Source organism: Taurulus bubalis (assembly GCF_910589615.1).
Source record: "Taurulus bubalis genome assembly, chromosome: 9".
In the NCBI taxonomy this organism is placed as follows: Eukaryota; Metazoa; Chordata; class Actinopteri; order Perciformes; family Cottidae; genus Taurulus; species Taurulus bubalis.
Genome location: NC_136597.1, coordinates 15,514,261 through 15,524,706, shown reverse-complemented (window position 1 = coordinate 15,524,706; position 10,446 = coordinate 15,514,261). Strand labels below are relative to the sequence as shown.

The window sequence follows — 10,446 nt, the reverse complement described above, 5'->3', positions numbered from 1 at the left end:
CACAGCAGACAACTGGAGACGCTGCTTTGACATCCTTTTGGCTGAGTGCTTCTTCCAAAAGGCTCAGGCTTTTCCAAAGCTGGAAACTAATCAAACATAGAGCTACTTCTGGCCTTAGGTTAACAAAAGCCCCTGTCAGGTCCTCTCGCTTCGCCACATGAGCCACGGAGAGCTTCACTGGCTCGGCACCAATGAGTGGATCAGGAGAGGAGGATCAGCAAACTCTTCTTTCTGCAAAAGATCATCTTGTCCGGCTTCCCATAGGCATGCAGGCCCGGTGAGAATGTGGGATTTAATCCTAGGTGGATATCCTGAGCTCTGGGGTAGCTGGGCTCTCTCACCGCTGCTCTCATCAAAGACCAATCCTATGAACCAGCTAAACACATGTGATGATAGGTGGGAGCACGGTGACCTCTACTTGTCATTGGACCGAAGTCAAGACATGACAATCCTACTAAAATGAGACTCATGGCTGGGAGGACCCTACTGGCAAGCCACCAGTCAAGTCACAGAACCAGAGCAGACGAGAGGAGCCAATGTACGACGTGACGATGGTACTCTAACACTCACAGACAGATACACCATGAGGATACTGTTGTCAAGCAACTATAGATGAACTGTGCAACATTCGACCCACAGTAAGACAGCAAGGACGTTGAGGAAGAGGAGTGAAAGCACATCTTTGCCCTTCTGGCCTGCATTACTCATAAAAGCATCCTTTTCAAAGATGTGGTATCTCTTGCTGTTTGAGTGGAGCATCTTTACATCCTCAAAGGCGTAGTAGGCTGCCATGGTGAAGTTTATGTCTCCAGAGGAGAGGAGGTCGAACACGCATGACTGAAAGTACAGGTCCTCCACCGGGAGCCGCTCTTTGCATTTGGCCTTGGCAGCCTGGTAGGTAAATCCATGTGCCGCCGTGCCGCCCCTGATCCTGCCTGTGCTGTGGGCCTCCGCTGCTCGAGTCTTGAAGTTTCTGAAGTCGATGCGCTGGTTGGCAGGGCAGCCGTGAAGACACAGGTACAAGTCCTGGTTATCGCCTTCCTCCACCGAGTTCACAACTTCCTCCGGCATCCGCACGGCAAAGGTCAGGTAGCGACCCACCTGCCGGACCACTATGGTTGTTCCAATGTACCTGGCCTGAATCTCCACATGCTGCCCAGGAACCTTCTCCACCACACGCAGAGTGTTAGCTCCGTGCCGATCCCCTCCATTCTTGGAGCCATCTGCAAACGCAGCCGGCAGCTCATCCGTCTCTGCGTGGTACATCTTCTGGTCCACACATTCCTGGAAATTCTTAAAGATGATTGTCAGCTGCAGGAGAAAAGAAAAAGAAAGACATCTTAGCACAAATGCAAGTATGGAGACATTAGTTGCAGTGCTTCTCTGGTAACATACAGAGAATCAGATTTTTAAAAAGGGAAGTGCTTATCCATTTGCATTAAGAACAAGTTTGTGCAATATGTGCCATCCACCCCACTTAAGTGTCATATTTCAGCACTGGCTCAACATGGGGGAGGCCAAGGTAAACGCCCTCAAAAAACACGAGTCTTGGCCATGTAAAATCAGGCCTCAGTTTGCAGACACAAAGACCATCCATTCATAGCGCTGAAAAACCTGCCTGTGAACCCCAGAACTATGCTCCAGGGAGTGGCATCGGGCCAGGACAGAGCGATATACTCTGCAGCTAATTAAGGGAGACCGCTCAGGACTCTGCAAGCTTGGTTTCATCAGGACACCAATGAGCCATTGTTGGAGCAGCGATAGCAGGAAAGCCGAGGGACTGATGCCTGCTCGCTTGTGACAGAGGACGGGGGGAGCCTACAGAATGAGCTACTCGCTTGACAATTTATCTGTTGCACCAATTCCGTCTCAATTCCCCCTTCCCTCGGGTAACATTTCCCACCTACATTAACTTGTTTTTTTTCCCCAGGATCTTTTCTAAAGCTTTTAATGAAAACAAACAAAAATGCCTCCATTATCCCTCCATCAGAATGAAGATAGAAATAACCAGACAGTTTTATTTGCTGTAGCAAGAGCTCTGCTATTGCAGATCTTTTAGCAGATGGGCCTTGTTTGCACAGGTGGCATTGGCTCTTGCCTTGTTTTCCCTTTTGTCCAGAATCAAGATCTTAAAAAAGGTTTGTCTCATTTGCTTCCAAGAACAGCATTATAAAAATGTAATTACTTTAAAAGCTAAAAGAAAACCACAAATACTTAATAGCGTATCATTAAGAAACCTTAGTTGCTGAAAATTATACTTTCTACAAATGTACATAAGGACAAAATGATCTTGCTGTATGCCTCAGTATAAATACCTCAGTTATGAGACTCTGCAAAGTGGCTGAGGTCCGTAATCATTGCCGTCAAAACGTTGCCAAATCTGGACCAAGTCCAAGTGAATTTGCCAACAGCAAATACTCCAACCTCTTTGTTTTTGACCTCAAGTTCTACTGAAAGCCATTTCAGGGACCGGCGTCCCAACGAACCCATGTTCCATTAAAGAAAACAATAATGAGGAATGTACTGCTGATAAAGCTATGAAAGAAAATATCTCATAATGTAGTGGACATGTCTCGTTTCTGTGCAAACACAACTTTTCTAAACGTAATGGCTCAGAGTGGACGACACTCTAAGGATAAGTAGGCCAAACATCAGTGCGAGCCGTCCACTGTGAAAAGTGAAAATGGAGCTTTGTGTTAACATTTGATGCAGCACTGCTGTTTTAATACTAACATATAATGTATAAAGCTTATCAAGATCTTTGCAATTGAGCTGGGTTTGTCTTCCTTATCTGTCATTATGGACCTCATCCAAACACTAACCAGAGTCCACAGTTTGACAAGAGAAGCAGCCCCCCAGCAGCTCTCACAGACAGACCACATGAGAGACTAATACGACCCCAAATATGAACAGTAAGATGATCTGATGCAACTAACATGTAAAATAAATGTAGCAAAGTGAAACTAATGATCATCTACATTATTTATGAATTTGTTGGTTTTCATTTTTTGTGTAAATCTTCCAGTTGCTATTTTGTTGTCAGAACAACAGCTGAAACCAGCTTCTCAAATGTGAGAATGTGCTGCTTTTTTCACTTATGTGTTACTAAACTGAGTATTTTGAGTTTTTTGACTGTTAGTCAGACAAAACAAAATATATGAGAATGTCACCATGGAAAATTGGGATGGACATTTTTCAACAATTAATGGAGCAATTAATCAGAAGATGAGTAGATAAATGAAAATACTTGTTAGATGCAGCCCTAAGTTGATTTCATGTTTGTTCAGAGTTCTTGTTTGGGAAACCAAGCAGACCATTATAGTATGGAAGCCCATTACCGCAAGTAAAAGAAAAAAAACGCAAGTATCTCATAAAATGTCATAATTATGAGATGGAAAGTACACATGCGATTCAGTGGCGCTGGCTTTTTTATAATTCATAATTTCAACTTTTTATCTCATAATTTCAACTTTCTATCTCATAATAATGACTTTTTATCTCACAATCAAGACTTTTTATCTCTTTTTTTCTTTTACTTGCGGGAATGGCCTTCCATAATATTGCCATACATACAGGACGAAGAGTAAGGATCCCTACCTTGGTTGTGGCGGTGGCCAGAGACCCTGGCACCACAGGAGTGTTGGTCACCTGGACAGACAGGTATTTGTTGTGGATGAGCGGCCAGGCTCCTTCCACCTTACATGTCTGGAAGTCATCACCAAATGTTCGGAGGTGTGGATCTCCAAAGAAGCCACAGTGGGTGTAGTTGGGCGGCGCTGTGTTGCGAAGAAGACTGCGCTCATAGTGGCACACTTCTGGGCCATCCGAGCGTTCCTGGCTGTCAGGTAGGAGCGGCGGAGGTGGAGGAGGAACAGGGGTGCGGGCATGTGGTTGGGATGTCGGCCCCTCCTTAGAGCAGTTGTGTTGGCTCATGAGATCCTCTATGCCATGCTGGGCGGAGTGGTATGCCAAGTCGCCCCTGCAGGTTCGCGCAGTCCGGCGTACACAGCCGTTGTATGCTCGCAGTGCCGTGCAAAACTCCTCCTCGGGCCCAGAATTTGAGGTGGAGGCCCAAAATTCTGAGTTACACTTGAGGATCTTGCACTGCAGACTCACTGTCAGGGAGGAACAATATACAGTGAACAAAAGAAGCAAACCAGAGAACCCCATGTAATTTAGAAACATCATAAAGACACAGAAGAAAAGGGTATAAATACACTTTGGCCGCCATCAATGGTAGTTTTACAGCACATATTTAAATAGGACTGAATCTAAAAACAAGAATAATCAATATTTCCAACTAAGCATGAATGCCCACACAGCCATTGTGGTTAGGCCGCAGTGCCTAATACTATACATGACATTAAACACATTTTAAACAAAGTAGGATCTCTTATATTGTGTCACATACTTTGCTATGTCTAGTATCTATCCATTTAGGAATCCTAATCCACACCTTTAGTGATAGTAAACGCTGCTCATTGTAGATTGTTGTCCCCAGCTTTATCGCCACATCCTGCCAACTCTTTACACAATGTGCTTCAAACATTTCAAAGATTGCCTTGTCGCACCGTGTTTGACTAGTATTACTTTTGACTAATAAAGCACTTATTTGAATAGGCCGGGAGAAGTTTCATCCAGTGTACACTTTCAAGTTTTAAACAATATTCCTGCTGAAAGCTTCACCGTAGCTCTCTCCAACCCCCACATCGCCTCTCCATCTATAGACGGCAATAAACTAATCTTGATGTCAACTGTCAGTGCAATATCACTTTGTTGTTTGACTTAATAGGGAAACTGATAAGGGTTTGGCAGACATGCAAGGTGAGCTGAAATAGGTATCCCCACTGCAAAAAAAGGTGATCCACAGCCATCATCCCATTGTCACATTACAAGGATATTAAGTAAATTTAAACCCAAAAATGTGGGAATGTAATGTAATGCTACACTGTCACTGCAATAGTTCACTCGACCTTTTAGGAGGTCTTTGCACAAAGTGCTATTATAGTGGATTTGGGGACATATACACTGCAACAGGAGCATTCAAACCATAATACAAAGTGATTTAATTTGTAATGGCAGCAATTAAAACATCTCAAAGTGTTATTCCCTGCTTAATTAATATTCTAAATTAAAGTTAGATAAATGACCGAGGCACGCACCATCCCCCAAACAAAACAAGAGTTGGGGGCTGCAGCAGCTCCTAAAGGAGCTCTCACTTTGTTTGGTCTTTCTCCAATAAAACCAAGTAAATCACTGACTAACGCTAACGTTGCTTGAATTCGTCAAATGTTGCGCTGTAATGGCATAACCTAGTTGTTAACTCCCAAGCCTGTTGCAATATCTCGGTAATAAAGATTCTCGGAGATTTTAATCAATGTGGTATTTAGTTTCAATGCAATTACAACTGATTTGCTGCGGCGACTTGTCTAGTTATAGGTTATAGCAACATGTATTAGCAACATTATAGCAATATTGTGGCGCACCATGTAACTAGTTCCGTTCTAGTAAGTGACCGAACCTGGCAACTTTGTTGCCCAAGGTGAAACCGTTTGTTAAGGCTAAAAACGAGCTACGTTATGATTTATAAAGTTCAACACAACGTTATTAACTTCATGTAGCTTAAACCGTATCACTGAAAACATGCCAGTGGGTTGCCTTTAAAAAAAATAAGAAAAATAAACTTTACTCGAAAACCTTTTCTTTTGAATTTCAAAGTGAGAAGCAGCATCTTACCGGAGGGGAAGAGTGAGAGAAACACCGCGAGGACTCTGCACACGTCAAGCGCCGAGGGTCTTCCTCTTTTCCCCATAACCATCCATCCAGCTCGGGGTCGCACTTCACTCCTCTCCCTGCTCGACCCGGATTAAGGAAGGACAGAGGAGAAGAGTTAGAGCCACCGAGTCCTCGTTGAGAAAACCCACAAAAAGTCCACAAAAGAGCTCTGAGGTCCCGTCATCGCATCACTAACTGGTAAGACGATGTTTACCGCCGAGTGAGCTCGCGAACAGTCCGCGCGGGTCCGCCGGCTGAGAGCAGCCAGGCGATCCGTCTTCCTTTTAGGGAGTGTCGAGAGGGAGCAGCCTCCGCGGGCCGAGGACACCCTGAGCCAATCACGGCTGCCTGTTCTGCCCTTAAACCCCCTCTCCCGAGTTTCAAATTACAACTCAATGTGCAGACTTGTTCGCAGAATGACCGAGTCTTCTCCGCGACCCACAGAGTGGTAGTCAGTCCACGACGAGATCACAACAGCCACCTCTCTGTGGAGAGGAACCCGACACAGGAGAAGAGGTCATCCCGCCATGCAGCGCGTGTGTGTGTGTGGAGGTCAACGCGGAGGAAAGAGGGGGGGAAACGACAGCATGCACTATAAACAAACATTACCTTTATTATCACATAGCTGTAAATGATCTGCTTTGTGCCCTTCATATCAGCACTGCTGATACAATAGTACAATAGTGCATTACTTAAAATGGTGGCTGCAAGCCAAGTTGGCCTTTTTTTTTTTTTTTTTTTAAACCTTCAGACACACTGGTAGGTCATATAACTCGCACTGTGCCACCATAATCTACATAGCATTATTTCATGTTCTAGTGAAGATCCTTAAGGTTCTAAAGACGCCAATTTTGTCAAGCTGAATGTTGGATAATTGAGAACAAAATGATGCACAAGACACCAATAATATTCCATTTGATGAAATGGTGAAGCCAAACGTGACATTTTAGGATTTAATGTTTCACTCAGCGTAACCATCACGAATGGAATTGGAACAAGCTGTTTTGTATTAGGCCTGCCACCAACAATTATATTTATTATTGATTACTCTGCTTATTATTTGACTGCTTGTTTGTTTTGTCTACATTATAAAATGTGAGGCGATAGTGAAGAATGGCCATCACAGTTTGCCAACGCTGACATATTTACAATCGCGGTTTTATCCAACCAGCAGTCCAAAACCCGCATATACATTAAATACAAAAACATAAAATCTTCCTGTTTGAGAGTGAACAAGCGAATATTTAGCACTTCTGCTCCAACATTTTTTAACCAATATTTTAAATAGTTGCACATCAATTTTCCGTTGATTGGCAAATTTATAAATTGCCTAATTGTTTCAGCTCTATGTGACAGACATATTGTCAGCTAGGTGAAAGGTACACATAAAAAGGGGCACTTAAAGAGTTATAATGGAATTCAACTGTCAAAACATCAAATCAAACTGAATATCAAAGGGTGGAAGTAAAGAAATCACAATTAGAATCCATCCAGCATTTAAAAACCCACTTGGGGAAATATGCCTGTAATTATATGACCGTGACAACTCGTCCTTGGTTGTTAAATTCCCCCAAAAAACACTAAAAACACAAGTGGTGTGTTCTCAATACCTACAGCGTTGAAAAGGACCTTGTACTCTTTACTCTTAACAGAATATATGTCCCCACTGAAGAAATTGATTGTAAACTTAAAAATAATTTGTTATGCGTAAACAAAAAAATCTGTAAAATTATTAGTTTCTCTAGTGTCATTATCACTAAAACAAACCATGATGCCTTGCTGTAGCAAGGCATCATGGTTTTAGTTTGAAACACCGCTACATGAAGCCATAACCGCAGTACACACGAAGGTCAACACATCAGCAATGAGAAAGGGATGTAAAGTCAAACTAAGAATGCAGGACTTGTAATAAAGTGGGCCTTTCCAAATGCATAGTTAAAAGGGTTTGAATACATTTCCACAAAGAGCAGGCCGTGATCCCCTCCTCTAAAAGGCTTAATACCACCCTCTTTGATTATCTTGTACAAATGACTCATTACTGCTGTCTTCTACTGCCATTTACAACAAAATACTACCACACAGATGGCTGTGCACTCAGGTTATGGCTGGCTGTACAGTGTTTTTCCATAGCACGGTGAACATCTTTGTGAATGCTTGCTGTCCTTCTCGTGGATGATGGATATGTTCCTGTACAATGAGGTCTGAGCCTCCACATGTTAGCAACAAGGGTGGCCCTGTGCAGACTGATTCCCAGCTCTAATATACCATGTATTCACATCTAAAATGAATGACTGCAACTGAAAGGTGTCTTGCTTTGTGATGTATTTTGATGAATTGTGGAATGTTTTGGGACTTTCAGCTGCGACAGTGTGGATAGAGGCAAACACAGGAATGAAGTGTTTCTGCTGGTATGCAGATATCTTTAAATGTGACTGATTCACATGTTCACATCACATCTGGAAAATAGATGGTGCAGATTGTAGGTTTGAAACCTGTTGCCTGAATTGTCTTTTATGAACAATAAACTAATGATTAGTTGTCATTACATTTCTATAACACAATAGCGACAATTAAGCTTTGGCCTTTAATAATAGATATTTAGAGATACTTGTGCATGACGGTGTTCATTTGCAAAGTGACAATGACACTAGAGAAACTCATTATTTTACAGTTTTTTGTAACAATCAATGTCTTCAGTGAGGGCGTATATTCCTTTTTCTGTATCAAAAATATCAGATTTGAATTACAGAGTCAGTGATTAGTTGATGAACAGATTAGTCAATCAACAATTTTGATGGCAAAATGCCTATACCCATTCTCTGGTTTCAGCTTCGCAAATGCAACGATTCACTAATATTCTCAGATTAAAATCTCTGTTAAAATGAATGTCTTTGAGTTTTGGGCTGTTTGTTGGAATATAGAAGTAATATAAACTAACCATCTTGAGCTCTGACAAATTGGGATGCCAATTCTGACAAATATTGTGACATTTTATAGACTTAACGATGAAATCAATAGCGAAAATAATGATTAGCTGCTGGCCTGCAGCCAAATCACAAAGGCACATTTGATCAGTTTGACTACACCACCAAAATCAAAATGAGGTTCAGTTTCTTCTCCCCTATAGCCTTCTTTCGTCAAGTGTTTGCTATCATCTGTATTTGTTTTTTTGGATGATATTTTTAGTGTCCGATCAATCAACAGATTGTTGGATTGCTAATTAATTTAGTGAGTTTCATGGGATTTAACAGGAACATGACAAACCATGCATAAGAAACAGCTTTACCAGAGATATTTCTAAAATCACATCAAGCAGGTCATGTGCTCCACATGTCTGTGACAGGTAAAGGTGACATAATTTAACAGAAAAACATGTCCATAAATCTAGTAATATAATCTAATCCCGTTTAATGGTGTGCTTTAAATCTCTGATATCACCTGTCAAACCTGACACCATTTCGACATTTTCATACACTGAATATAGTGTAATACATAATATTGGTGAAGTGCTTCATCTCTTCTTCAGTGTTGAATTGTGCGCTACATTTTTATTATATGCATCTGTATTGATGGTCACAGCGGACTGATCCTCTTTTCCAACAGATGGCGCTTGTTATGAGCTCTGATATGAAACCTCAAATCATGACACAACGCACATGGCATTATGAGGACAACCAAACCTGTCATTAAATGTGAGCTTTATGGACAGCTCGTTTATTGGTCTAATTGCATGCTGTCAGGCAATTGGTTTTTAAAGGGTGTAAATGTGCAGCCAGCAGGCGCATTTGTCCTGTTGCACTGCCCTGAAGAAGATCATTCTTTTCATTCCATGTCAGATAGAAGTAGCCTCAACGCTATTTCTGTTTGGGAGGAGCTGATAAATGCTGACATTGAATAGTGCTGCATACTTCAATATTTAAAAAAGGCACAAGGTGAAGTGAATGCAGTTTTTATGCGTAATTCCTGCGTGACACTTGCAAATGGTTAACGTTGTTAATATTTTAGAACTCAAGCTCTTCTGATTGTACATCTGAAAAATAAACATATTTAGAGATACAGTTAACATCCCTGCAAGCTCAGCAAAAACTGGCAAGACTCCTGCGTAAAATATAGTCCGATAATATTGGTTGAATTTCTTAATAAGTCTCGATAAACCAACCTTAGCGACTGCATGGGCTCTCCACGACTCTGGGAGTCCTGCAGGAACCCGGAGGACAGCGAGCCGGAGCGAGAGAGAGCAGACTCCTAAAAAAATCTCCCCCTGAAAGAAAAGCTCGTCCTGTGTGTCACTGTAATCCCAAATCAAACGCACTCAGTGGCTTTCTGAGTGTTAAATCCGCAAATCTGTGCATGATGTCCACCGATCTTCTTCTCGGTGAAATGAAAGTGCTTTTTTCTTCTCCTTCTTTTTTAGTTGGGATTCATTTAAAAAAGACACTTCTCGCCATTGCTTAACTCATTTGACTATCGGTCGATCGGAAAGGAGACATTAAGTCCAGTAATTGCCCCCATCCGCGCTTTGAATCCAAAGTGTTAGTTATGGTCGACGTCAGGGAGAGAACAAGCCCCGAGGGTGAAGCTGCTGCTGCTGCTGCTGCTGCTGCTGCGTACAGATCTGCTGCCTGGATGTTGTGAAATGGCTAGTTAGAAAGTGTGAGAGAGACAATGATC

At 42.2% G+C, this 10,446-nt stretch overlaps 1 protein-coding gene across 1 annotated transcript; it reads right to left on the bottom strand.

Annotated features, from left to right (window-relative positions):
* Positions 1 to 606: 606 nt before the first annotated feature.
* rgma (repulsive guidance molecule BMP co-receptor a) lies at positions 607 to 5,959 on the bottom strand (the record flags this gene model as incomplete). The annotated part of the gene is made up of 4 exons (XM_079223323.1): positions 607 to 1,311; positions 3,598 to 4,115; positions 5,737 to 5,852; positions 5,925 to 5,959. The coding sequence occupies 4 exons, from the start codon at positions 5,957 to 5,959 to the stop codon at positions 607 to 609; spliced, it is 1,374 nt and encodes a 457-aa protein (XP_079079449.1).
* Between the last annotated feature and the right edge of the window lie 4,487 nt (positions 5,960 to 10,446).